Here is a 26,894-nt window from a genome sequence, read left to right on the forward strand (position 1 = left end):
GTTCTCAGCCTTCGGAGGAGGGGCAGGTCCCCCGGGGCCTGAGCTGCATCTAGGGGCTGCTCTTGAGGGACCCCTGGGTCGGGGGAGGGGTGGGGACTGGGCTAAGCAGGAGACACCTGTGGCCTCCCTTAGTGGCTGTGTGATGACCCCGTGCTTCCCCTTCCTGCTCTGTGTCTGGGCTGCGCCTGGGAGCTTCACAAATAAAGTTATGTGTGAGACCTCCAAGTTTGTATCACCCCTAGAGGAACATTGTCTGGGTCATTGACGTGGTGTCAATGGTGTCCCACCACCGTCAGCCCTCAGGTGCTTGTCCTCTGCCTGCAGCAGCTAGGAGGTCATGGTGGGGAGTCTCCTGCCCCGCCTCACCCGCTGCCCACCACTGGGCCTCACAGCCTTTGGCCCCTGCCTTATTCCTTTGCTTGCGGCAGCTGCGGACTACCTGGGACTCGGCACAGACCCTGCTGGCTGCACTTCAGGAACCAGGGGCTTGGCCAGCAAGTCGCCTCATGGAATTAGACCTGACAGAGCTGGATGTGGTGGCACACACTTGTAATGCCTGTACTTGCGAGGCTGAGACAGGAGGATCACGGGTTCAAACAGCCACCCTCGCAACTTAGTGAGGCTTTGTTTCCAAATAAAATCAGGCTGTGGGGAGCCAAGCATAGTGGCGCACGCTGGTAATCCTGGCATTTGGGAGGCTGACAGGAGAATCATGGTTTGTGGACAGCCTCAGCTATTTATTAAGGCCCTTTGCAAATCAGTGAGACCCTGTTTCAAAATCAAGAATAAAAAATAGGACTGGAGGTGTAGCTCAGAGGTAGAATGCCCCTCATTTCAATTCCCAATACTGAAAAAAGAATTGGGTCTAATGAGGTAACCCCCATAGGCTCTCTTCCTACAGGGCTAGCTCACTCAGGGTCCCTCACTGTACTGTTTGAGAACTGACTGGCAGACCTTCCTTACCCCTACCCTACACAGCAAGCACCGTGGGGAAACTGTCCCCACAGGGGACCTTCAAGAGAAGTCCTCTAGCTGAACCTGGTAGCGCACGCTTGTAATCCCAGTACTTGGGAGGCTGAAGCAGGATCACGAGTTTGAGGACAGACTCAGTGATTTAATGAGGTCTCTGCAACTTACTGAGACCCTGTTTCAAAAATAAAAATAGGGAGTATTCAGGAAAGCTAGATAAATCCAATCCAACCCACCTTGAACTGTTGGAGAAATCTCCCCATAAAAGACTGCTCCTGCCCCACATGCTCAGGAATTCTGGACAACATACTATATAAGAAAAACGCTCAGGAGGAGAACCAAGATGGCGGTGGCAGCAATGGCAAGTATCGGGGAGAGGCAGGTAGATTCATTCTAATCCACCCTGAACTTTTGAGGAAATCTCCCCAAGAGTAGACTGCACCTTCTCCACATGCTCAGGAACTCTGGACAACATACTATGTAAGAAAAATATTCGGGCGTGTCAGATGGAGCCCTGCATGATCAGGTCGGCTGGCACATGCATTCCAGAAGCCAAGGGCGCTCCTGGCCACTGCGCTCCTCTGCACAGCTGGGGCTGGGTGCACTCGGAGCAGCAGAACCCGCCTCCATGGTGAAGCTGTGGGCCTCTGCTCTTGGCTGGGAGATAAAAGACACTGCTTCTAAGTACTTGGGCCCCCAACTCCTGCAAAAGACACGTACTGTTTTCTTTTATTAAAAAATATTGAAGAGGGAGGAAGATGGCAGCAGCTGCAGCTGCAGTGGCGACCACAGCCACAGCGGTGATGGTTAGCAATGGCCGAATAGGACATGCATCCCCCTGAGAAACCCTGGACAACAGATTTTTTATTTGATAGCTGATTGGGACAACACACAGAAACATTTCCAGTTATGACTTCCTATCTGAAATACAGGAGAGAAAGTGGAAAATGGCGGAATTAGAGGCAAGACTGCAGCACGGCGCCCACCACTGCAAGAAAAGTGACGTTTGGAGGGATATCCCAGAAGTGATCAGAAAGCAGACTGCTCCTGCCACCCACGCACAGGAATATTTAACAATCTCTACAAGAGACCAAGAAGGCGGCGGCGGCCAGTATTCAGGAGAGGCAGACAGATCCAACCAAATCCACCTTGAATTTCTGAAGAAATCATTCCAAAAGTAGACTGTTCCTACCCCAAATGCTCAGGAACTTTGAACAACATACTGTGTAAGAAAAAGTTTTGTGGAGACGAACCAAAAGGCAGCTAGTATTCAGGAGAGGCAGACAGATCAAGTCCAATCCATTGGATTTTTGAGACTGTCTCCCCAAAAGTAGACTGCTCTTGCTGCACCTGTGCAGGAATTCTAGACAACACACTATGTAAGAAAAATGCCCAGGGCAAGTCGGAGGGAGCCACGCCCACATTGCAGGGCCGGATTCGCTGCGCCAGGTGTCCTGGGAGACCTCAGCTCATGGCTGCTGTGGCCCTCTGCGCTGCCCTGAGGGCCAGGGTGTGCCTGGAGCAGCTGATTTTGCTCTCCATGGTGAGGCTGTGAGCCTTTGCTTTCAGTGGGGAGATAAAATCCATTGCTGCTAGAGAATTGGGCCCTCAGCTTCTGCAGATGACGTGTGTTGTTTTCTCCTATTAAAATATATGTGGAGGGAAAAATGGGAACCTCTGTAAATGTCATGCCCACAGTGACAGGAACCAGAGCCTACCAGGTGGTAAGGCCGGGTCTGGAGTCTGCGAGGCCGGGGAGCCAGTGGGGCCAGGCCTGGAACTGGGGCCTGCTTCACAGCAAAGGGCCAGCGGGTTTCTTCAACTGTGTGGCCAGGAATCAATAGAAGCTGCCGCTGCCTCACCTAATCTCTTAGCAGATTTCCAGGTACAAGTAACTTCTATTAAAAAAAAAATAAATTGGTTGTGAGTGGATCTTCCTGTCAAAGTTACTCACCTTCTGACTTTCAGGCTTTCAGTAAGTGGGAATAAGTGTGGAGAAGTAGAAGCTCTAATACATTGTTGGTGGGATTGCAAGTTGGTGCAACCACTTTGGAGAACAGTATAGAAGATCCTCAGAAGAAGGAAAATGAACTTACATGACCCGGCCATACCACCTCTGGGTGTCTACCAAAAAGAATGAAAACCAAAACACCAAACGAATGCGTGAGCAACCATGTTCACACCTGCACAGTTCACCATTGCCGAACCGTGGAACCAGCCAAGATGCCCTTCAACGGATGAGTGGATTTCAAAACTATGGGATGGGTACACAGTGGAATTTTGCCCAGCCATAAGGGAGAACAAAATTATGGCATTTACAGTGAACTGTCTCAAAAAATAAGAAATCAGATGCTTTTCTTAATGTGCAAAATATTAGGGAGAAATGGGTAACAGGATAACAAGAGGAACTCTAGATGAAGAAGGGACCCTATGGAGGAGCAATGAAGGTGACATATCTGAGGGGATAAGAGGGAGGATAAGGGAAACTCTTTAAAGCACATGATGTACTTAAACACATCAAAGTCAGTAAGAAGCCAAGCCTGTGTTGGGGGGGGAGGGGTTAGAGATTGGGTAGGGTAGGGGCTGATTGGGTGATGTGTGCATGTATATCTCCACAAGTTTTTTTTTTTTATCCCATTGCGATGTATGACTACAATGCACCAATAAAAATTTATTGAAAAATAATAATGGGGATGAGGGTGTACCTCAGAGACAGAATGCCCCTTGGTTCAACCCCCAGTACTGGGGAAAATGTCCTCAAGGTTTCTCAAGAGGCCTTTCCTTACTGGCTGTCACTTGGGTGATATCTTGGTGGCTTGTTGCCAGGGCCCTGTCCTCCTCCCTAGCCAGGTCCTGTTCTGAGTTCCAGGGCCATGCACACAGCCTACAGGGAGACTCCTAGTCTGGCTGGGCAATGGGATGAGGAAAACCTGCAAGCACTGGAGATGCTGAATGGTGGCACACACCTCTAATCTCTGCATTTGGGAGGCTGAGACAGGAGGATAGCAGGTTCGCAGCCAGCCTCAGCTACTTAGTGAGGTCCTTGGCAACTATGGTGAGATCCTGTTTCAAAAATAAAGGAGGAGGCCAGGCGTGATGACACACGCTTGTAATCCCCATGCTTGGGAGGTGGAGACAGGAGGATCACACATGCAGGTTCAAAGCCAGCTTCGCTGGCTTAAGAGACCCTATTTCCAAATAAAAATATAAAAATAGGTCTGGGAGTGTAGCCCGGAGGTAGAAGGGTTTCCAGGAACCCTAGTATCACCAAAAAAAAAAAAAAAAAAAAAAAAAGGAGCCGGGCGTGGTGGCGCACACTTGTAATCCCCATGCTTAGGAGGCTGAAACAGGAGGATCACGCAGGTTCAAAGCCAGCCTCTGCTGGCTTAAGAGACCCTGTTTCCAAATAAAAAATATAGCCGGGTGTGGTGGCACACACTTGTAATCCCTGTGCTTGGGAGGCAGAGACAGGAGGATCATGCAGGTTCGAAGCCAGTCACGCGTGCTGGCTTAGGAGACCCTGTTTCCAAATAAAAATATAAAATAGGTCTGGGAGTGTAGCCCGGAAGTAGAAGGGCTTCCAGGAACCGCAGTACCACCAAAATAAATAAATAAATAAATAAATAAATAAATAAATAAATAAAATATAAAATAGGTCTGGGAGTATAGCCCGGAGGTAGAAGGGCTTCCAGGAACCCCAGTACCACCAAAATAAATAAATAATAAGTAAATAAAATAAAAAATATAAAATATAAAATAGGTCTGGGAGTGTAGCCCGGATGTAGAAGGCCCCTGGGTTCCATCCCCAATACGACTAAATAAATAAATAAATAAATAAATAAATAAAATAGAGGAGGAAGCTGGGCGTGGTGATGCATGCTTGTAATCCCAGTACTTGGGAGGCTGTGACAGCATCTCACAGGTTCGAAGCCAGCCTCAGCTACTTAGTGAGGCTCTCAGCAACTTAGGAGACTGTTTCCAAATAAAAAAATATATAAAATAAGTCTGGTAGTGTAGCCCAGATGTAGAAAGCCTCTGGGTTCCATTCCCAGTACCACAAAAAAATAATAATAAATAAAGGAGCTGGCTGTGGTGACACACACTTGTAATCCCCATACTTAGGAGGCTGAAATAAGAGGATCTTGGTTCACAGCCAGCCTCGGCTACTTAGTGAGGTCCTCCACAATTAGTGAGACCCTGTTTCAAAATAAAGAGTAAAAATAAGGCTGGGGATGGTGCTTGGAGGTAGACTGCTCCTGGGTTCCATCCGCAGCGCGCGCGCGCACACACACAGAATAATCAGAAATACTTTTTGCGCATCAATCAGTTTTACTTCCGGGTATATACCCCACAGAACTGAAAGAAGAGGCTCACGCTGATGCCCACGGCAGTAGCATTCACAACAGATCAGTAGCCAAAATGTGGAAATAGCCCATGTTCATCGATAGAAGAATGAATCGAACAAACACAGGTATGTATCAGCTGGGCACAGGGGACCTCCAAAAAAAGGCATTCTCCTTCTGAGCTACATTCCCAGCCCTTTTTTATTATTTTGAAATCTGTCTCACTAAGTTGCTGAAGCTGGCCTCAAACCTGTGGTCCTCTTATCTCAGCTTCCCAAGTACTGAGATGTATAGGTGTATGCCACCAGGTCCAGCCGTCCAGCCCACGCACATACTTTAACTCCTACAGCAACCCTTTAAGCTGGTTACTAATATTAGATGTTTTGCAGAGCCTAGAGAATGGGCTAGGTGGGGGTCCCAGAGGACCTTGGGATCTCAAGTCTGCTGGCCCACAGGCCAGCTCCTCCCACTCGGGCCTGGGCCTGCTCTGGCAGGCAGGAGGCCCTGTAACTCCAGCCTCCGCTCCCACCCCCTGCCCACAGCCTGGGGAAGCCCCAGTCCGGCTGGGCTGTCCACAATGCCTCCCATTCAGCCCTGTCCCTGTGTGCGGGCCAAGGAGGGGGGCTCCTGCCGACATCCAGGCAGGGACCGCTGCTGGCCATTCCCTTGTGCTGTGCCTTTGGGCTGGGCTGGCAGTTTGAGGCGGCATGAAGGGGTGAGTCTTTGGGCCTGGAGGTACAAGGGGGACTCAGATCAGCTATGGGGTCCAGGCTAGCCCCTGCTCTTTTCTGGGCCTCAAGAGGCTGCTGGCCAGGGGTTCTGGGACCATCCTGGGCCTGAGCTTTTCTGAGGGTCTCCCGAGGTGGGTCGTGAGGAAGGCGGTGCTGCTCTGGGGTGCAGCTCCCAATCAGTCTTCGGGGCCCCGTCTCTGAGCTCTGGGCCTTGTCCCTTCAAGACTCTGCCTGGGTTCCCTCCCTGGCCTGTCCTCAGCCACCAGCTCCAAGGCAGGGATGGCCCTGGGACTTAAAGCGAACTGAAAACAGAGTGACAGCAGAGAGGGGAGGCTCCAGGGGAGGGGAGCCACACAGGCCTCAGGAAAGGCTGCGCAGAGGCCACACGCGCCCCGAGCCAGGAAGAGAGAGGCGACACGGACGAGCCAGGAAGAGAGAGGCGACACGGACGTAAGGAGGGAGCTCCGGCCTGGGTGGCCGTGGTGAAGCCAGCTCAGGGGTGCCGAGCTGGGGACTGTGCCTGAGGAATGCAGAGTCTAAGGGAGCGGGGGGGGGGGGGAGGATGTGGGAGGGCTTTTAGCTGGGGTGTTGGGTCCAGAACCCATCTGTGTTCTAGAAAATTCCCTTTGGTTGCTGGGTGGGGAGAAGAGACTAGAGGGAGCCCAGGAGAGCCACGGTGGCAGCAGGGGCCCTCGGAAGACACAGGCAGTGGCTGTAGTTGTGAAGTAAAGGAGTCTGATTGGGGGATGGGTGGGTGGAGGGATGGGTGGATGGATGGATGAATGGATGGACAAACAGGTGAATGGATACATCTTTCCCAGAGCACAGTCCCAAACCCACACCCTCAGTGCCCTTTCCCAGGTCAGCAGGGTGCTATAAGGTACAGGGAAGATGAAAAGGAACTAAGGTCTGCGGGTAGGAGCCTGAGCTGCGGCAGACCACATCAGCGCTGGGACCTGCCAGGGAGGCTCACTCAGGGCTCCCAGCCCCCACACCTGCACTCTGGGCTTGCTTGAAACGCGGGCTAGGCCTAGGTCCACCCCCCATGCCAAGCTGTCTCAAGATGGGCGCCGTTATGCGACCGGCTACTGCAGAGCTGGCCCGTGTCTAAGGCCAGGCTACTTCACTGCCTCCTGGACCGGAGCCCCAGCCTCACATTGAGAGTGAACTCACTGAGCCGGGGACAATCACCAGGACTCACCGGGTCGCTTTTCTAATACCAGCACCTCTGTGTATGGGGTGAGGGAAGAGGGCTGAAGGCACTTTTCTGGGCCCACGGGGGGACGTTCTGGGGCAGGAGCTGCAGGGGCTGGGGCTCAGTGAGGATGTTGAGGCCCCGCAGCAGCTGACTCCCCCCAGGCTCTGGAGCCCAGCCCGTGTCCCCCCGGCATTGCTGCTGCTCCTGCTGCTGCCACCGAGCCCAGCCTGGTGGGCCGCTGCCCAGCCCTGCCCGCAGAGCTGCGTCTGCGACAACGCCCGGCGGCACGTAGCCTGCCGGCACCAGAACCTCACGGAGGTGCCAAGCAGCATTCCTGAGGTGAGCAGGCGGGAGCATGGGCACCAGGTGGCAGTGGGCAACGGGAGGCACCCAGGCTGGAACCAGTGGGTCTGCTGCTGCCTGGCTGGGAGAGTGTGGCAAGTTACTTCTGCGCCTCAGTCTTCACATCAGAAACTGGGGGATGGTAAACATCAGGTAGCAGGCGTGGCGGTGCATGCTTGTAATCCCAGTGTTTGGGAGGCTGAGACAGGAGGATCTGCAGATTGCAGGCCAGAGCTGGAGAGGAAGGGTTCCTGGAGAAGGGCTCAGGGAGCAGGATGAGTGGGCAAGGCGAGGGGAGAGAAGCGTGGCAGGGGAGGGAGGAGCTCGTGTCCAAGGCCAGGGACTCAGGTCAGCTCCGCCTCCCTTCCCTCTGCCCACAGCTGACCCAGAGGCTGGACCTCCAGGGCAACATGCTGAAGGTGATCCCTCCTGCTGCCTTCCGAGACTTGCCCTACCTCACGCATCTGGACCTGAGGCACTGCCGGGTAGCGCTGGTGGCCGAGGGCGCCTTCCGAGGCCTGGGCCGCCTGCTCCTCCTCAACCTGGCCTCCAACCGCCTGAGCACGCTGCCCCAGGAGGCGCTGGACGGGCTGGGCTCCCTGCGGCGTCTGGAGCTGGAGGGGAACCTGCTGGAGGAGCTGCGGCCCGGGACCTTCGGGGCCCTGGGCGCGCTGGCCACGCTCAACCTGGCCCACAACGCCCTGGTCTACCTGCCGGCCATGGCCTTCCAGGGCCTGCTGCGCGCGCGCTGGCTGCAGCTGTCGCACAACGCGCTCAGCGTGCTGGCGCCCGAGGCCCTGGCCGGCCTGCCCGCGCTGCGCCGGCTCAGCCTGCACCACAACGAGCTGCAGGCCCTGCCCGGGGCCGCCCTGTCGCAGGCGCGCGGCCTGGCCCGTCTGGAGCTGGGCCACAACCCGCTCACCTACGCGGGCGAGGAGGACGGGCTGGCGCTGCCCGGCCTGCGGGAGCTGGCGCTGGAGCACGGCGCCCTGCAGGCGCTGGGCCCGCGGGCCTTCGCGCACTGCCCGCGCCTGCACACGCTGGACCTCCGCGGGAACCAGCTGGACACGCTGCCCGCGCTGCAGGGCCCGGGCCAGCTGCGCCGGCTGCGGCTGCGCGGCAACCCGCTGTGGTGCGGCTGCGCGGCGCGGCCCCTGCTCGAGTGGCTGGCGCGGGCGCGCGTGCGCTCGGACGGCGCGTGCCGGGGCCCGCGGCGGCTGCGGGGCGAGGCCCTGGACGCGCTGCGGCCCTCCGACCTGCGCTGCCCCGGGGACCCCGCCGAGGACGCGGAGCAGGCGCGCGCGCCCGCGCCCCGCGCCCCCGAGGGCGAGCCCCGCGCCGCGCCCTGCCCCGCGGCCTGCGTGTGCGCCTCCGAGCCCCGCCACGGCGCCTGCGAGGCCCGCGGGCTGCAGGCCGTGCCGCGCGGCTTCCCCGCCGACACGCAGCTCCTGGACCTGCGGCGCAACCACTTCCCCTCGGTGCCCCGCGCCGCCTTCCCGGGCCTCGGCCGCCTGGTGTCGCTGCACCTGCAGCACTGCGGCATCGCCGAGCTGCAGGCGGGCGCCCTGGCCGGCCTGGGCCGCCTGCTCTACCTCTACCTCTCGGACAACCAGCTCTCGGGCCTGAGCGCCGCCGCCCTCGAAGGGGCCCCCGGCCTCGGCTACCTGTACCTGGAGCGCAACCGCTTCCTGCAGGTGCCGGCGGCCGCCCTGCGCGCCCTGCCCAGCCTCTTCTCCCTGCACCTGCAGGACAACGCTGTGGACCGCCTGGCGCCGGGGGACCTGGCTGGGGCGCGGGCCTTGCGCTGGCTCCATCTGAGTGGAAACCGCATCGCCCAGGTGTCCCCCGGGGCATTGGGTCCAGCCAGGGAGCTAGAGAAGCTGTACCTGGACAGGAACCAGCTGCGAGAGGTGCCCACCAGGGCCCTGGAGGGGCTGCCCGCCCTCCTGGAGCTGCAGCTCTCGGGCAACCCTCTCAGGGCCCTGCAAGATGGGGCCTTCCGGCCCATGGGCAGGTCGCTGCGGCATCTCTTCCTGAACAGCAGTGACCTGGAGCAGGTGGGCACGAAAGAGTGCTGCGGCAGGGGAGGCAGAACAAGGCCATGAGCGGCACACTCGCTCAACAAGCGTTTGCCAGCCTTCAGTGCTGGGCACCGGGAGTGCAGGCGGGAGTGGCAGGCCAGTGCCACACAGACTAGAGGCCTGCCAAGGGAGGGCACCTCCAGGGCGTGGAGGGAGGGATCTGGGACCCAGGGTTCCTTGCTGTTGAGAGTCATGGAAAGGATCCGCCATCCTCGGGGTTGGGGTTGGAGCACAAACCAGGCAACCAGGCGACTTGAACAGAAGAACGGCCTGGGTTGTGGCCCCGGCATCACCCTCCTTCCCCGGGCCACATTGGGCTGTGCAGCTTCCACCCTGCTGGGGAGGATGGGGATTCTTCCCAGGCCTGGGGCCAGACGGGCCTGGCACCTCTTTGCAGATTTCTCCTGGGGCCTTCTCCGGCCTGGGGTCCGGGCTCCAGAGCCTTCATCTGCAGAAGAACCAGCTTTGGACCCTGCCCGCCCTGCCAGGGCTCAGCCAGCTGGAGCTTGTCGATCTCAGCGGCAACCCCTTCCACTGTGACTGTGCACTTCTGCCGCTGCACAGGTAGGCGCCGTGCCTGCGCCCAGCCAGGCAGCAGCTGCTCCTGGTCAAGGTCCCGCCAGCTCCATGCTGGGGGACCATGGCTCTGCCTGGCTGGACGGCTTAGGGGAGGCAGGGTGGGCCCAGCCAGGTAAGAGTGGGTCCTTCTTGGAGGGTCTGGGGTGAAGCCCTCTGAGTTTTAATTCTTTCATCCATAAAGTAGGAATGCTGTTTGCCCTGCTGAATGGGCTGGGACCTAATAAGCGGACATTTCATATAGTTATATAAAAAAGCAACGAGGTCAGGCATGGTGGCGCACACTTGTAATCCCAGGATTTGGAGGCTGAGACTGGAGGATCATGGTTCGTGGACAGCATCAGCTACTTAGTGAGGCCCTTTCCAACTTAGTGAGACCCTGTTTCAAAATAAAGAATAAAAAATAGGGCAGGGGATGTAGCTCAGAGGTCAAATGCCCCTGGGTTCCATCCCCAGACCCACCCACACACACACAAAAGCAACAAGATCTTTGGGCTTCTGTCCAGGGTCTGCGATTTTACTGACTCAAGCCACAAGACCACTTGGCCCATCTGTGAAGAGGGGATGAGGAGTGGCATGGACCTCGTCAGGGCAGCTGTTAAGAACTCAGCTAAATTGACTGGGCATGAGCCGGGCATGGTAGTGCACGTGTGTAATCCCAATCATTTGGGAGGCTGAGACAGGAGAATCACAGTTCACAGCCAGCCTCGGCTATTTAGTGAGGCACTTTGCAACTCAGTGCGACCCAGTTTCAAAATAAAGAATAAAGCCGGGCGTGGTGGCTCCCCCAGGCCCACTGCCCCAAATCCCACCACCTCCACTCTCTCCCCACGTTCTCTTCCCCCACAGGTGGCTCACTGGACTGAACCTGCGGGTGGGGGCCACCTGTGCCACCCCGCCCAGTGCCCGGGGCCAGAGGGTGAAGGCTGCGGTGGCCATCTTCAAAGACTGCCCGGGCTGGGCTGCCAGGAAGGCCAAGCGGACGCCAGCCTTTGGGCCCGGTGCCAGGAGAGCCACCAACGAGAGAGGACGGCGAGGAGCCGACAAGGTGGGCCAGGCCGCAGAGCCCGGGCCCTGTCGCGTGGCTCCAAGCTGGGCAAGGGCCCCTCCCTCCTGAGGAAGTGACCATGACTTATCCTGAGGGACAGTGGCTGCAGTGCATCCATCCTGATGTGTTCTTTCTTTTTAGTACTAGTGATTTAACCCAGGGACATTCTACCTCTGAGCTACACTCCCAGCCTTTTTTTTTTTTTTTTTTTTTTTTAGTACTGGAGATTGAATCTTTTTTTTTTTTTTTTTTTTTTTTGCGGGTTTGGAGATGGAACCCAGGGGCATTCTACCTCTGAGCTACACCCCCAGCCCTATTTTTTTATTCTTTATTTTGAAACTGGGTCTCACTGAGTTGCAGAGGGCCTAAGTAGCTGAGGCTGTCCGCGAACCGTGATCCTCCTGTCTCCGCCTCCCGAATGCTGGGATGACAAGTGCGCCCCACCACGCCCGGCTTGGAGATTGAATCTTGCTTTGGGGCATTTTACCTCTGCAAAATCTCAGCCCTATTTTTGTTTGTTTGTTTGTTTGTTTGTTTGTTTGCAGTGTTGGGGATGGAACCCAGGGCATTCTACCATCAAACTACACTCTCAGCCCTATTTTTTTGGTGTGTGGGTGGGTTTGAGGATGGAACTCAGAGGCATTTGACCTCCAAGCTACAGCCCCTGCCCAATTTTTTATTCTTCATTTTGAAACAGGGCCTGAGTTGCAGAGCCTCACTAAATAGCTGAGGCTGTCCGCAAACCGCGATCCTAAGGTCTCAGCCTCCCAAATTCTGGGATTACAAAGCGTGCGCCAGCACGCCTGGCTCTTCAGCCCTATTTTTTAACTCTTTATTTTGAAAAGGTCTCACTAACTAGCTGAGGCTGTCTGGGAACCGCGATCCTCCTATCTCAGCCTCCCTAATACTGGGATTACAAGCATGTGAGACCATGCCCTGCTTGCATTTTTATTTTTGAAACAGTCTTGCCAGGTTGTTGAGACTCACTACTTGCTGAAGCTGTCCTTGTACCAGAGAGCCTCCCTGTCTCAGCCTGCCAAGTACTGGGATTATTTTTATTTTATTTTTGTGGTACTGGGGCTAGAACCCAGGGGCTTACCACCTTTGGGTTATACTTCCAGACCGTTTTTATACTTTATTTGGAAACAGGGTCTCACTAAGTTGCTGAGAGCCTAAGTAGCTGAGGCTGGCTTCGAACCTGTGCGATCCTCCTGTCTCTGCCTCCCAAGTGCGGGGATTACAAGCGTGCGCCACCACACCCGGCTCAAGTACTGAGATTAGAGGTGTGTACCATCATGCCCCGCATTTAATCCACCCAGGGGCATTCTGTCTCCAAGATACCGATTTTTCCTTCCTTTCCTTTTTTTTTGGGGGGGGGGCAGCCCTGGAGATGGAACCCAGGGACATTCTACCTTGGAGCTACACGCCCCCAGCCCTATTTTTTATTATTTATTTTGAAACAGGGTCTAAGTTATAAAGGGCCCCTCAAAATAGCTGAGGCTGTCTCAAACCACGATCCTCCTGTCTCAGCCTCCCAAATGCTGGAATTCAAGTGTGCACCACCACACCTGGCTATTTATTCTTTATTTTGAAACAGGGTCTAAGTTGCTGAGAGCCTCACTCAGTACCTGAGGCTGGCTTCGAACCTGTGCGATCCTCCTGTCTCAGCCTCCCAAGCACGGGGATTACAAGTGTGCGCCACCACGCCCGGCTTGATAATGGAAATTTGACTGATCTGGAGGCTAAAGTTGGGAGTCCAGATGTTGGCAGCACCAGGCTTCCCTGACCCCTGGATGGATTCTGTTTCTAGCTCACATTCTGTGGTTGGTCACAGTGTGATCCGTGTGCCAACACCTTCAGTGGTGTCTATTCAGTGCTCCTGTGTCTACAGACTCTCCTTCATAAGGACACCACACCCTAACACCCTCATTTTAACCTGATTACTGCAAAGACCCTATTTCCAAATAAGGCCAGACATGGAGTTACTGAGGGCTAAGACTCCAACATGTCTTTTTGGGGAGACACAATTCAGCCCGAAACAGTGCTCCTTGCTGGGCGTGAGGAAAGAACCCCTAAAAAGACACCGACTGCAGGTAGCCCGGTTCTGCCTCAGAAGCCAGATCTGGAGCCAGTGACAGTAGCAATGTCAGCCAGCTGTCACTTGGTGGCAGCGACCTTCTGCTCTCCCTGTGCTGGCGCCATGTCCAGCGGAGGTGTGGGGGTGCGCCTCCAGGTCAGGGTGTGAGCTCAGGGCGTGAGGGGACATGGGCAAGGTTGGCAGTGTGCACCTGTGATCCCAGTGACTCTGAAGGCAGAAGCAGGACCACAGCAAGCAGCGCCATAGTGGAACCCTACTTCAGAATAAGGGCTGGCAGTTTAGCCCAGCAGGAGAGCGTCCCTGGGTTCAATCCCTAGTACCAAAAATAAAAGATGTGGGGAGCTAACTGGGTATGCTGTCACAGGATCGTATGCTGTCACAGGATCGCAGGTTCCAGGTCAGCCTGGGCAAATTCAGACTTTTTTTTTTTTTTTTTTTGGGGGGGTGGTAGTGGGGGTGGAACCCAGAGGCTTTCTACCTCTGGGCTATACGCCTAGACCTATTTTATACTTTATTTGGAAACGGGGTCTCACTAAGTTGCTGTGAGCCTCACTAAGTAGCTGCTGAGGCTGGCTTCGAACCTGTGCGATCCTACTGTCTCAGCCTCCCAAGCGCGGGGATTACAAGCGTGCGCCAACACGCCCGGCAGACCTGTTTCAAAATAAAAGGGGCAGGCCAGGTGTGGTGGCAGACACTTGGGAGGGTGAGACAGGAGGATCCCAGGTTCAAGGACAGCTGAGCTCAGCAATAGTGAGACTCAGCAACCTAGTGAGACCCTGTTTCAAAATAAAAATAAACAGGTCTGGGGCTGCAGCTCAGAGGTAGAATGCCCCTGGATTCACCCCAGCACCACAAACACACAAAAATAAATAAAATGAAAAAGTAAAATCGAGCACAAGCCTGTAATCCCAGCATTCGGGAGGCTGAGACAGGAGGATCGTGGTTTCCAGACAGCCTCAGCTACTACTTAGTGAGGCCCTCCGCAACTCAGTGAGACCCTGTTTCAAAATAAAGAATAAAAAATAGGGCTGGGGTGTAGCTTGGAGGTAGGATGCCCCTACCTCCAAGTAGGTACTGGTTCCATCCCTAGTACCTCAAAAAAAATTTTTTAAAGGGGCAGCTAGGTGTCATGGTGCATGTCTATAATGTCAGTACTTGGGAGGCCGAGACAGGAGGATTGCAGGTTTAAGGACAGCCTCAACAATTAGTGAGACTCTCATCAACCTAGCAAGATCCTGTTTCAAAATTTAAAGAAAAAGGGTGTATTCATTTCGGGTCATCCCCCTATGCCATTTTGGCATGGGGCTGTATTTTTATTATCTGTATTTCTGTCTTTCTAATAAACTTCGTTAAATCTTCAAAAAAAATTTTTTTTTAAAGAAAAAGCCGGGCGTGGTGGCGCACGCTTGTAATCCCAGCATTCGGGAGGCTGAGACTGGAGGATCGCGGTTTGAGGACAGCCTCAGCTACTTAGTGAGGCTCTCTGCAACTTAGTGAGACCCAGTTTCAAAATAAAGAATAAAAAATAGGACAGGGAGTGTAGCTCGGAGGTCAAATAAATGCCCCTGGATTTCATCCCGACCCACAAAAAAAAAAAAAAAAAAAAAAAAAAGGGCAGGAGAATAGTAAGAGATACAACGCCCCTGTAGCCCCTGTAGTACAAACCCAGTACCACAGAAAATGAAAAGGCTGGGGTGAGACCCCAGGCTTCAATCCCAGTATCACAAAAAAGAGTAGTGGCGTATGCGGCTCCAGCCAGAACGTGGACCTCCCAGCCCCACTTGATTCCTTTTTTTCAGCACTTGAGTAGGGCTTTGACCTCTGGGCTACACTTGGAACCCTACTTCTGCCTTTTGCAGTGCTGAGGATGGAACCCAGAGACATTCTACCTCTGAGCTACACCCCAGCGCTATTTTTTATTCTTCATTTTGAAACAGCGTCTAAGTTGAGGAGGGCCTAAGTAGCTGAGGCTGTCCAAGAACAGAGATCCTCGGGTCTCCGCCCCCCAATGCTGGGATTCCACCACATCCGGCCTCTCTTTTTTTTTTTAAACATTGTCTCAAATTTTGCTGAGAGCCTCATTAAGTTACTGAGGCTTGCCTCAAATCTGGGATCCTCCTGTCAGCCTCTCAAATTACTGGGCTTACAGGTGTGTACCACCATGCCCAGCTTTTGATTCATTTTTAGCATGGAAAATATTCCACTTGGTGCCACCACTGGAGTTCTGCTATTCTAGTTAAAGTAGCAGTTTCTTCCTAGCAATGCAAAGGAGAGGCCGAGGCCCCTAGCCCTGGCAGGGCCCCGGCTGCGCCACATCTGCCCATTGTTCCTCGAGGCCCCAGCATCCTGCGTGGTCTGCACGCCTACAGCTGCCTAACAACACGGTGGTGCAGTCTCAGTGCTGTCATCACGTGTAGATTTCTTTATGTAAGTACGAGGGACTGAATCCAGGGGCGATCTGCCTCTGGGCTACACCCCCAGCCCTTTTCATTTATTTTGAAACTGAGTCCCGCTATGTTGCTGAGGCTGGCCTGTGTGTGTGTGTGTGTGTGGGTACTGGGCATTGAACATTGGCCCTCTTACCTCAGCTACAGGCCCAGTCCTATTTTCTTTTTATTTTGAAACAGTTGATGAGAGTTTTGCTTCTTTCTGAGGCCGTCAGAACCTGTGTACCTCCTGTCTCAACGTCCCAAGTACTGGGCTTACAGATATGCATGACCATGCCTGGCTAACCCTGCAGATTTGTACTGGGGATCACACCAGGAGCACTCTACCTCCGAGTTATACCCCCAGCTCTTTTTTAAAATTATTACTTGAAAGTCTCATTAGGTTGATGGAAGTCTTACTACTTGCTGAGGCTGCCCTTGAACTTGTCTTGGCCTCCGAAGGCCTGGGGTCACAAGCTGGGCTGCCACGCCCAGCTTGACATTGCAAATTTAAGCAACTTCCGGACCTCAGTGAACCTTCCTTTTACCCGTCTCTAAAGCAAAGGCGACAGGTGCTTCGCAGAGTCACGGGGAGGGGCTGAGCTATCTGGTGGCTGGCCTACGAGGCTCTTGAGACACAGCCATTCCCTTGCTCTCCTGCCTCAACTTGCCCCCAGGTCAGGCCTGGTCACTGAGTCCAGGTGGCGCACGCCTGTAATCCCAGTACTTGGGAGGCTGAGACAGGAGGATCACAGGTTTGAGGCCAGCCTTGGCAACTCTGTGAGACTCACAGAAACTTGGTGAGACTGTTTCAAAATAAAAACAAAATAGGAGCCGGGCGTGGTGGAGCACAGTTGTAATCCCCGCGCGTGGGAGGCTGAGACAGGAGGATCGCACAGGTTCAAAGCCAGCCTCAGCTACTGAGTGAGGCTCTCAGCAACTTAGTGAGACCCTGTTTCCAAATGAAATATAAAACAGGTCTGGAATTATAGCCCAGAGGTAGAAAGCCCCTGGGTTCCACCCCAGTACCACAAAAAAAAAAAAAAAAAAAAAAAAAAAAGGCTTGGGGTGTAGCTCAACAGGTAGAAAGCCCGGGGTTCAGTCCCTAGTAGCCCACACATAAAAAGGCCACTGGAAAGGCTGAGGTGCAGGGGACTTTCTGAAGTGCTGAGGTCTGATCGCCTCGGTGCCGGGGCCATGCTCAGCGTCAGGGCCACGTCTGACCCAGGGAAAGATCAGGCCCAACCCAAGCGAGAGCCCTGAGGCCCAGGGAGGGGACCCCAGGGCAAGGGAGCTCAGCCTCTCACCCCCCCGCAGCCTGGCCTGGGCCCCAGGGGCGCAAGCCTTCCCTGCTGTACCCCTGAGAGTTACTGCTCAGGCCAACAGAGAAAAGAGGTGACGGCCACCTCACAAGTCACTGACACCACTGTCCTGGTCACAGCTTCTCAGCTGCGCGCATGGCCAGGTCCCTGTGCACCTGGCGGCAGCAGGCTCCCCTCCGGGTGTGCGGGGCCTCCTGCTGGGCCCTGGCCCTCCCGCTCACACAGCCAGGGGCCGTCCCACTCAGTGCTTCAGGGTTTTATTCTGCACGAGCATGCGCATGGTCTGGCATCTTCCAATGTGGCAGGAGACGGTGCCCACCCCTGCCAAGGGCACCCAGGGCGGCTGCTGGGATAGCGGGCAGCAGGATGCTAGCTTCCGGATCCGGGGCTGCAGGGGAGTCACTCAGACCAGCTTGGTGGCTCAGGCCGCCCCAGCCACGAGGCCCTGCCAGGGGCAGAGGCCGGGCCAGTCCTCCAGTGCGCAGCCTGCAGCGCCAGGCTGGAGTCCCATCACGGGGCTCGGCCTCCAACTCCAGGGCGGTGAAGGGCGGGTGGTGGCAGTGGAGCCACCCTGGGCGGGGATCAGTCCTCCATCTCCTGCTTGATGCTCTCCAGGGGCACAGGCAGCTCGGGGCTGGGGGCCTTGTCAGGCGAGGCCATGTCGAGGTCTTCTTCCTTCACGCACACAGCGATGACTGGAGGAGCGAAAGGGGGGAGCAGAGATGGGCAGGCTGTAATGCCAGGCAGGGCAGCACAGCACCTGGATGGGGACCTGGCTCCTACCGCTGAGCCCTCAGGAGGCACAAGGAGTTGGGGAGACTGCTGTACCCTCCTCCCAGAAGCAGCAGCGAAGCTCCCAGAGCTGCAGCCTGATGGGCCGTGCCAGAGACTCTGGCACCTGCCAATGGGCCCACTCTGCCCAGCATGGGGGGGGCAGGTGCCCAGCGGGAGCGGGCTAGGCTGGGCTGAGTTGGGATGGGTGCTGGGGAGCTGCCCAGGCCCTGTGTCTCAAGGGCAGCTTGGTGCTGATAAACTCCCTTCAAACCTGACTCTACTCTTCTGTGCCCAGGTGGGGAAGGAGAGGGGCCACCACTGAGCTGCGAGCTGCCCGGCTCTTACTCTCATCGGGAACCAGCTCCGGCGAGGCCGTCCCTGCCGCCTGCAGGTCCTGCTCCAGCAGGGGCTTCTTGGACCCCTGTTTGAGAGGCCGGGTCTTGGTTGGTGGGATTCTTTTCCCTTCGAAATAAAACAGAATCAACCCAGCATTAGGGTGGTATCGGTAGTGTCTGTACGCGGCTTCAGGGCTGGGTCTCCTCCAGTAGTCAGGCAGCTGGGACAGAGGGCAGGGCGCCAGCTGACACTGGCTCGCTGCAGGGCAGGTCGGATGCGCTCAGCGGCTTCCTAATGCCACTCCTGGGCGCCAGGGCGCAGGGCAGTGGTGGCTGCTAGGTTTGGTTTTTGATTTCTTCATTATACTTCCAAGCTTTACCACCAGCTTTTTTTTTTTTTAAACAGGATTTTTCTAAGTTGCTGAGGCTGCCCTTGAACCTGCAATCCTCTTTATCAGCCTCCCAAGTATTAGGATTCTAGGCGTGCACAACTTTGATTTCTTCACCTGTAGCATGTCACTTTCCAGGCCCCTATCATCCTACCTGGCAATATCCGCCCACTTTTTTTTGGCAGCGCTAGGGAAGGGATCTAGGGCCTGGCACATGCTAGGCAAGTTCTCTACCACTGAGCTAGACCCCCAGCCCTCTTTATTTCTTTTGGTACTAGAGATTGAACCAGGGGTATTCTACCTCCAAGCTATACCCCAACCCTACTTTATTTTGTGGTGAAACAGGGTCTCACAAGGTTGATGCAAGTCCCACTACTTGCTGCGACTGTCTTCAAACCTGTGATCCTCCTGTCTCAGCCTCCCACGTCCTGGGATTACAGGTATGTGCCACCATGCCTAGCTTCACATAATTGTTGTGTGTGTGCGCTGCTGGGGATTGAACCTAGGGCCTTGCACACGCCAGGCAAGTGAGTCCCCAGCCCCCGCACGTGACCTTCATCCTGCCCAGGGACCCAGCCCGTCTTAGCTTTGTCCTACGCTGAAAGGCCCTCTTCTCTGCATGCCCCGGAGACCACTGGGCCCTCGAGGGCTGCAGCTGGGAGGAGACCTTGTTGCCTCCCCTTCCCCGTCTGCCCTGTTGGCCCCTAAGCTGTGCCCGCCCTGGGCTGGGATCTATTGAGGGTGGGCCCCGACAGCCAGGTAGGGTCCGCTGGTCCCCGTGGCAGCTCGCCGTGCGCCCACCCTGGGGTGGGGGTCATGAGAAGGGCGACAGCCTTGGGGAGCCAGGGCCGGGGGTGGTCCCCTCCTCTGCCTTTGTCTTAGAGCCCAGCAGCTGTGCTTCAAGGGCCATGCTGTCTTCCAGCTGTGCAGCAGCTGGGCCACCCCCCACAGGCTCTGTCCTCAGCATCCTGACCCCTGCCAGAGGCTGAACCCCCTTTTTATACCCTGGGCCCCCACAAGCACAGGGCGAAAGGCCTGTGGGGCCAATGTGCAAGGGGAGGGGCCACACAGGCTACGCAGGTGGGCAGCACCAGGCACCGGCACCTGGCTACTCGGGGCCATCGCTTTTGCTTTTCTTTTCTTTTTTGGTATTGAGATTGAACCCAGGATTTTATACCTCCAAGCTACACCTCCAGCTTTTTTTTTTTTTTGGAGGGGGTACTGCAAATTGAGCCCAGAGGCATTCTACTCGGAGCTACATCCCCAGCCCTACTTATTTTTGTATTTTGAAACATGGTCTCACTAAGTTGCTGAGGCTGGCCTCAAACCTAGATCCTACTGTTTCAGTCTCCTAAGTATTGGGATTTTAGGTGTGCCCCACCATGCCCAGCTGCCAGCTTTTTTTTTTTTTTTGGTGGTACTGGGTAAGGAATCCAGGGGCTTTCTAAATCTGGGCTACAATCCTAGACCTATTTTATATTTTTTTGTTTGGAAACAATGTCTCACTAAGTTACAGAGAGCCTCACTAGGTAGCTGAGGCTGCCTGAGGCTGGTTTCTAACCTCCTGTCTCAGCTTCCAAAGTAACTGGGATTATAAATATGTGCTACCATGCCCAGCTTGCTGCCAGATTTTTAATTTTTTTTTTTTTTTGTACTTAACCACAGGAACATTCTATCTTCAAGCTACACCCCAGCCCTCTTCCCTTTATTTAATTTTGAAATAGGGTTTCTAAGTTTCTAATCCCTTTTGCCCCTTTTTTTTTTGAAACTGGGGATTGATCCCAGGGGCATTCTACCTCTGAGCTACACCTCCAGTTCTATTTTCATTCTTTATTTTAAACAGGGTCTCACTAAGCTTCAGAGGGCCTCACTAAGTAGCTAAGGCTGGCTGTGAACCCCGATCCTCCTGTCTCAGCCTCCCAAGTACTGGGATTGCAAGCATGCCCACCACGCCGGCAACTTGTAATCCTTTTGTCTAGGATTACAGGCATGCACCATGTCTGGCGGGTCACTTACTTTTCTTCCCAAACTGTTTCTTTTTCTTCTTTGTGGCCTCTTTGGCCTTCAGAGGTGTGGCTGGCTCTGTTGTTGAAAGACAAGGGCACAGGGTGGAGTGGAGACTCTGGGAGGCTGCGGTGCCCCCAGGCCCTGGCACACTGGGCCTCGAGAGCAGGGTGGGCTGGGGAGGCCAGAGGACAGCTGTCTCTGTGCTCTCGCCACCTGGGCAACTCGAGGGGCCTGGCAGAGGACAGAGGGGCAAGACGGAGGAGGGAGGGAGGGAAGGAAGGTAGGTAGAGGCGACCCACTGCCCAGAGCGGCCCTTGGCACTTCTCCGGCTCAGGGCTTTGGCGGTGGGTGGGCAGGAAGGGTCGGGAGAACGTAGAACGGAGGCTCCGACCTGTGGCCACAGGCGGCTGCAGCTGGTAGCCGGTGAGCTCACACCAGCCGACGGGGTAGATGTCCGGGGACTCGCAGTCCACCCACTGGTCGTACTCGTTGTCCCAGCCGTCGAAGTGGATGCTGAGCAGCCGGTGCACCACTCGCTTCACTGTGGCCACGCAGATGAGCCGCGGCTCCATCAGGTCCACGGCCTCCAGCTTCATGCCCACCTTGAAGCCGTGGTTGGGGCAGTCCTGGGGGAGAAGGCAGGTGTCACGCCGGCCACTCCCTGCCCCACATGCTTGCAGGGGAAGGGCGTTGCTGGCAGAAGTGGGGGGGGGGGCGCTAGCTCCAGAAGACCCACTGGGGAAGGTGCTGTGGACCACCCCCTCGGCCCCTTTCCTGGGCACCAGCTCCTCTGTGGAGACGGGGCCTGCTGAACGGAGGTTCAGCGAGAGCCGTGGCACTGTGTGGGGCTTCTCTGGAAGTGGCTGCTCTCAGCAGTGGAGAGCTGAGAGGAGCTGGAGCTACCGTAACAGATGGCGGCGGGCAGGCAGGCCAGGAGGCCTGCAGGCCCCGCTCCATCCTGGTCTCCTCACCATGTTGAAGAGTCTCGAAGGAGCTGCTTTCGACTTGGTCTTCTCCAAGTAGGTCTCCCAGTTGAAAGTCTGTGTGTCATACCCTGGAAGTCAGAAAACTCAGATGCTGAGGGAGAGAAGCAGCGGGCAGCTGGAGGCGGGTGCGGGCCAGGAGCGCTGCTGAAGGGCCGGCATAGTTGGTCCAGCCCGGCCTGGAGCCTCCACAGCAGCCTCTTCCCTCCTCCCCAGGCTGGCACCTGCCATGGGATCACAGTCCTGCTACACAGCTTGTCCACTGCCCCAGGCCGTACAGGGCTATGGTGGCCGTCACCTCTCTCTCACCAAGAGCGCACGCCCCAGGGGTCCGAGGTGCCCGCAATCCGGGCCTGTGGCCTCACCCTGCAGGAGCAGAGGGGGTGCTGTTCATCTCACCTTTTGGGGGTATGAGCTCGATGTCATTTTTCTGGCAGAAGGTGGCCGGGAAGATGGCGTGGGAGGAAGCGTGGTAACAGAACCAGTCTGAGCCATCAGTGGAGGGCCCCCCATCCACACAGATCATCAGGTAGCCATCCAGGAGAACCTAGGGGAGGGCACAGGGACATGGATGTCAGGCGGGAAGTGCAGCCCCTCCAGGCACCCGGCAGGTGCGTCCCTGGGATGGAAAGCCCACCTCCCCTGGGTACCCCACCCACTCCTGCAGAGTGCCCAGCTTCCAAGACACAGTGCTGTGAGACAGTGTTTTCCCCACTGCACAGCAGCTGTGTGCATGCGGGGACCAAGTCTGTCACTGTGTTCTCAGTGTGAGCCCCCCAGCATGGAACACACTGGACAGAATGTGAGCAGTGTCCCCCCGCAGTGTGCCAGGAGAGGGGAGTCTGGCTGGGCCAGCATGAAAAGGCACTGGCAATCAGCCTAGGTCTGGTGAGGTGCCTGGGCAGGGCCTGAGCCAGGGCCAGCTCAGGTTCCACACACACCTGGGCATTGGCCCTGGCATGAGGCAGCAGGAAAGCCCCTACTTACACACCAGGCATGTGCCATCAGGCCCTCAGAGCCACGCAGGGGGCGCAGGGCAGCCAGGCTCACCTTGCAGATGGTCGCCACGCAGATGTTGCCCAGGTTCAGGGGGTCAATGGCCTCCAGCTTCATCCCCTCCTCGAACCAGCCGCCTTCTGTGTACACAGCTCGGACCTTAAAGGAATGAGGTGGCTGGGGAGTCACGGGAAGGAAACAGGGAGGAAAGGGACATTCCAGGGAGAAGCCAGGCCCCGGGGAAGTGCAGGGCTGAGCCTTACCTTCTTGAACAGGTAAGGGACAGCATCGCAGTAGATCTTCCGGAAGGTGGGGTGATGGGCCATGTCGCCACGCCTCTCTTCTTAGCAGATGCAAAGGAGAAAGAGGAGGGAGCTGAAGGCAGGTAAGGGACCGACTGCATGTCTCCCCAGAAACCAGGGGCTGCTCTGCCTTTGCTTGCGGCAATATGGCGGCAGCCCTGCCAGACTGGAAGGCAGAACACTCTATCCCAGAGCACATAGGAGATCTGGGTTCAAAGCTGTCTTCTTTTTGGTACTGAGGGCTGTGCTACACCCCAGCACTATTTTTATTTTTTTGAGGTACTGAGAATGGAACCCAGGGGCATTCTACCTCTGAGCTACACCCCTAGCCCCCTCCTTCCTTCCTTCCTTTCCCTCCCTTCCTTCCTGCCTTCCCTCCTTCCTTCCTTTCCCTCCCTTCCTTCCTTCCTTCTTTATTTTGCAGATCTGGGGATGGAACCCAGGGGCATTCTACCTCTGAGCTACACCCCTAGCCCTCTCCTTCCTTCCTTCCTTTCCCTTCCCCTTCCTTCCTTTCCCTTCCCCTTCCTTCCTTTCCCTCCCTTCCTTCCTTCCTTCTTTATTTTGCAGATCTGGGGATGGAACCCAGGGGCATTCATTCTGCCTCTGAGCTACACTCCCTGCCCTTTTTTTTTTTTAATTATTTATTTTGAAACAGGGTCTCACTGAGTTGCAAAAGGCCTGAGTAGCTGAGGCTGGCCTTGAACTGTGATAACCCTTGTCTCAGCCTCCCAAATGCTGGGATTACAAGTGTGCACCACAACACCCAGCTTATTTTTTATTTTAAACAAGGTCTCACTAGGTTGTTGAGAGTCTAAAATTATGAGCCCAGCTGCCAGTGATTCTCTTGTCTCAGTCTCTCAAGTACTAGGATTATAGCTGGGCGTGGTGGCGCATGCTTGTAATCCTGTGCTCGGGATGCTGAAACAGGAGGATCGCACAGGTTTGCAGCCAGCCTCAGCTACTTAGTGAGGCTCTCAGCAACTTAGTGAGACCCTGTTTCCAAGTAAAATATAAAATAGGTCTAGGAGTATAGCCTGGAGGTAGAAGGCCTCTGGGTTCCACCTCCAGTACCACTAAAAAAAAAAAACCCAACAAAGTACTAGGATTACAGGTCTGCACCACCATGCCTGGATATCTTTTATTTATTATTTTTTGGTACTGGGGATTGAACACAGAGGTATTCTACCTCCAAGCTATACCCCCAGCCTGATTTTATTTCTTATCTAGAAACAGGGCCTCACTAGGTTGCTGAGAGCCTCAGTTGTTGAGGTGGATTGAATCTGTGATTCTCCTGTTTCAGCCTCGCAAGTACTGAGATTACAAGTGTGCACCATCATGCCTGGCTCTATTTTTAATTTTTATAGAAGATCTCACTATATTGCTGAGGGTCCCACTACATTGTTGAAGCTAACCCTGAACTCATGATCCTTCCTGCCTCAGCCTCCCATGTATTAGGATTACAGGCATGCACCATCATGACCAGTTTGGGTTCAAGTCTTGATTTTATCGCTTTTTTTTTGTTTGTTTGTTTGTTTTGCAGGACTGGAGATGGAACCCAGGGGCATTCTACCTCCAAGTGACACTCCTAGCCCTATTTTTTTATTCTTTATTTTTAAATAAGGTCTCACTGAGTTGCAAAGGCCTTAGCTAAGGCTGGCCGCAAACTACGATCCTCCTGTCTCAGCATCCCAAATGCTGGATTACAATCATGCACCACCATGCCCGCCTAGTTGATCACTTATGAACTGAGCTCTCATCACTCTGCCTCTCTGGGCCTCGGCACCATCCCCTGCAGGGCAGAGACGGTGACTTCCTCTCTGCACTTTTGAGAGGGGCCAGGAAGGTGCTCCCGGCGACTCCCTAGGGAAGCAGAGCCTGAGGTCAGGCTGGCCGGGGGCTCTACTAACCTGCCATCTTGATGCCATGGCCAACGCGTCGTGACCAACCCACTGGGTGGATGAGGGGGCTCCACATGTGGCACCAGAAGTCATCATCGCTGTCACCATCCTCATAAAGGAGCCGCAGGCGACCCCCAATGACTGTGTCCACCACGGCCATGCGGGTCCGTGACACCTGGGACTTGTCTACAACCTCCAGGCGCATGCCCTGCCGAAAGGGGTACTTCATGCTCTCCACCATCTGCAACGACAGGGCACACAGCCGTGCTGGTCACAGGGCTCCTTCCGCCAGCCTTCCCAGTCCATCTCTCTCCTTTCTTCTTCTTCTTTTTTTTTTTTGTGTGCGGTACTGGGGATAGAACCCAGAGGCATTCTACCTCTGAGCTACACCCCATCCCTATTTTTTATTCTTTCTTTCCCCTTTTCTTCTCTTTCTTTCTCTCTTTCTCTCCCTCTCTTCTTTCTTTTTTTTAATTAATCTTGTTTTATTAATCCATACTTAAAATATTATTTCAATAGGTAAACAATACTTTAGCAATCATACTTACACTTTTTAGTATTGCTTCAAAACCTAGTGGTGTTCGTCTGCAGTACTGGGGATTGAACCCAGTGACACTGTGTACTCAGCTCCTCCCCAGCCCTTCTAATTTTGAGACCGGATCTCACTAAGATGCTCAAACTTTCAATTTTACTGCCGTAGCCTCACAAGTTGCTGGGACTCCAGGCAAGTAAGTGCCATGGAACCTGACACTTGGTGTTTGAGTCTCGATTTGAATACATCTCAATTTGGACTTGGACATTAAGTTTTCAGCAGAAATGCCAGATCTGTATTTAGACTTTACAAATTCCAGTTACGAGGCTGGGGATGCAGCGCATTGATTGAGTCCAGGTCATACGTTCAATCCCTAGCACCAAAACAAAACCAAACTCTACAATTACAAACTAGATTCCCAATAGAGACCCCAGTTCCTAATACATGTAAATCCTGAGTCCCCCAGACCTAGAGCTGGAAAGTTGGGGATGGGAGGAGTCCAGCACTCTTTCTTTCTTTCTTTCTTTCTTTCTTTCTTTCTTTCTTTCTTTCTTTCTTTCTGGTTCCTGGAAACCCTTCTACCTCCGGGCTACACTCCCAGACACCTATTTTTTATATTTTTATTTGGAAACAGGGTCTCTTAAGCTAATGAGGCTGGCTTCGAACCTTCGCAATCCTCCTGTCTTTGCCTCCCAAGCATGGGGATTACAAGCGTGCGCCACCACGCCTGGCTCGCTCTTTCTTTCTTTCTTTCTTTCTTTCTTTCTTTCTTTCTTTCTTTCTTTCTTTCTTTCTTTCTTTCTTTCTTTCTTTCTTTCTCTCTGTGGTTTCTGGAAGCCCTTCTACCTCCGGGCTACACTCCCATACCTATTTTTATACTTTTTATTTGGAAACAGGGTCTCTTAAGCCAGCGCGGCTGGCTTCGAACCTGCACAATCCTCCTGTCTCTGCCTCCCAAGTGCAGGGATTACAAGCGTGCGCCACCACGCCCAGCCTTATTCTTTATTTTTGAAAAAGGGTCTCACTAAGTTGCACAGGGCCTCACTAAGTAACTGAGGCTGTCCATGAATCGCGATCCTCCAGGCTCAACCTCCCAAATGCTGGGATTACAAGCGTGCGCCACCACGCCCGGCTCTCTCTCCCTTTCTTTCACTAAGTAGCTGAGGCTGGCCATGAAACTGCATTCCTCCTGTACTGGGAATACAGGCATGTGTCACCACGCTCAGCTTCCAGGTCCAGCCATGATTCCAAAGGACTGTGGCTCTGAGATGCTTTCAGAGCACCTCATTAGCAACCCATGCCCTGTGACCCAACAAAGGACAGTGACCAAGACGCCCATGAGCTGCCCTGCAGAGCTACCGTGGTGGTGCATGAACAAGAAGACTTTTTGTTCACGGTGGCTTTGGTGCTGTGGTGCCTAGGGTAGGGAACAGATATTGCACGGGCTTCTCCAGCTCAGTGTAGGCTGGCTCAGGGATTGGGGCCTCAGTCTAGGCATGGTCACCAAGGCTGAGTGGTGCTATTTCCAAACATGCCAGGAG

The 26,894-nt window shown here is 54.8% G+C and overlaps 2 protein-coding genes across 2 annotated transcripts in view; one reads left to right on the forward strand and one right to left on the reverse strand.

Moving 5' to 3' along the window:
* Nucleotides 1-7,439: 7,439 nt before the first annotated feature.
* Nucleotides 7,440-17,678, forward strand: CHADL (chondroadherin like; the record flags this gene model as incomplete). Its single annotated transcript, XM_080704778.1, has 8 exons — nt 7,440-7,580; nt 7,964-9,640; nt 10,062-10,228; nt 11,090-11,288; nt 17,041-17,207; nt 17,254-17,314; nt 17,440-17,611; nt 17,671-17,678. The coding sequence occupies exons 2-8, from the start codon at nt 7,994-7,996 to the stop codon at nt 17,676-17,678; spliced, it is 2,421 nt and encodes an 806-aa protein (XP_080560904.1). The 5' UTR covers nt 7,440-7,580; nt 7,964-7,993.
* A 38-nt stretch (nt 17,679-17,716) lies between these two features.
* The window catches only part of L3MBTL2 (L3MBTL histone methyl-lysine binding protein 2), a gene marked incomplete at both ends in the record, with an annotated part of 29,831 nt that continues 20,653 nt past the window's right edge, over nt 17,717-26,894 (reverse strand). Inside the window, 9 exon segments of the mRNA XM_080706343.1 lie at nt 17,717-17,829; nt 18,254-18,370; nt 20,649-20,714; nt 21,031-21,265; nt 21,611-21,693; nt 22,022-22,169; nt 22,673-22,777; nt 22,882-22,953; nt 24,829-25,062. Of these exon segments, the coding sequence (XP_080562469.1) occupies nt 17,717-17,829; nt 18,254-18,370; nt 20,649-20,714; nt 21,031-21,265; nt 21,611-21,693; nt 22,022-22,169; nt 22,673-22,777; nt 22,882-22,953; nt 24,829-25,062 (1,173 nt within the window).

The sequence above is a fragment of the Muscardinus avellanarius genome (genome assembly GCF_963383645.1).
Source record: "Muscardinus avellanarius genome assembly, chromosome: 11".
Lineage (NCBI taxonomy): Eukaryota > Metazoa > Chordata > Mammalia > Rodentia > Gliridae > Muscardinus > Muscardinus avellanarius.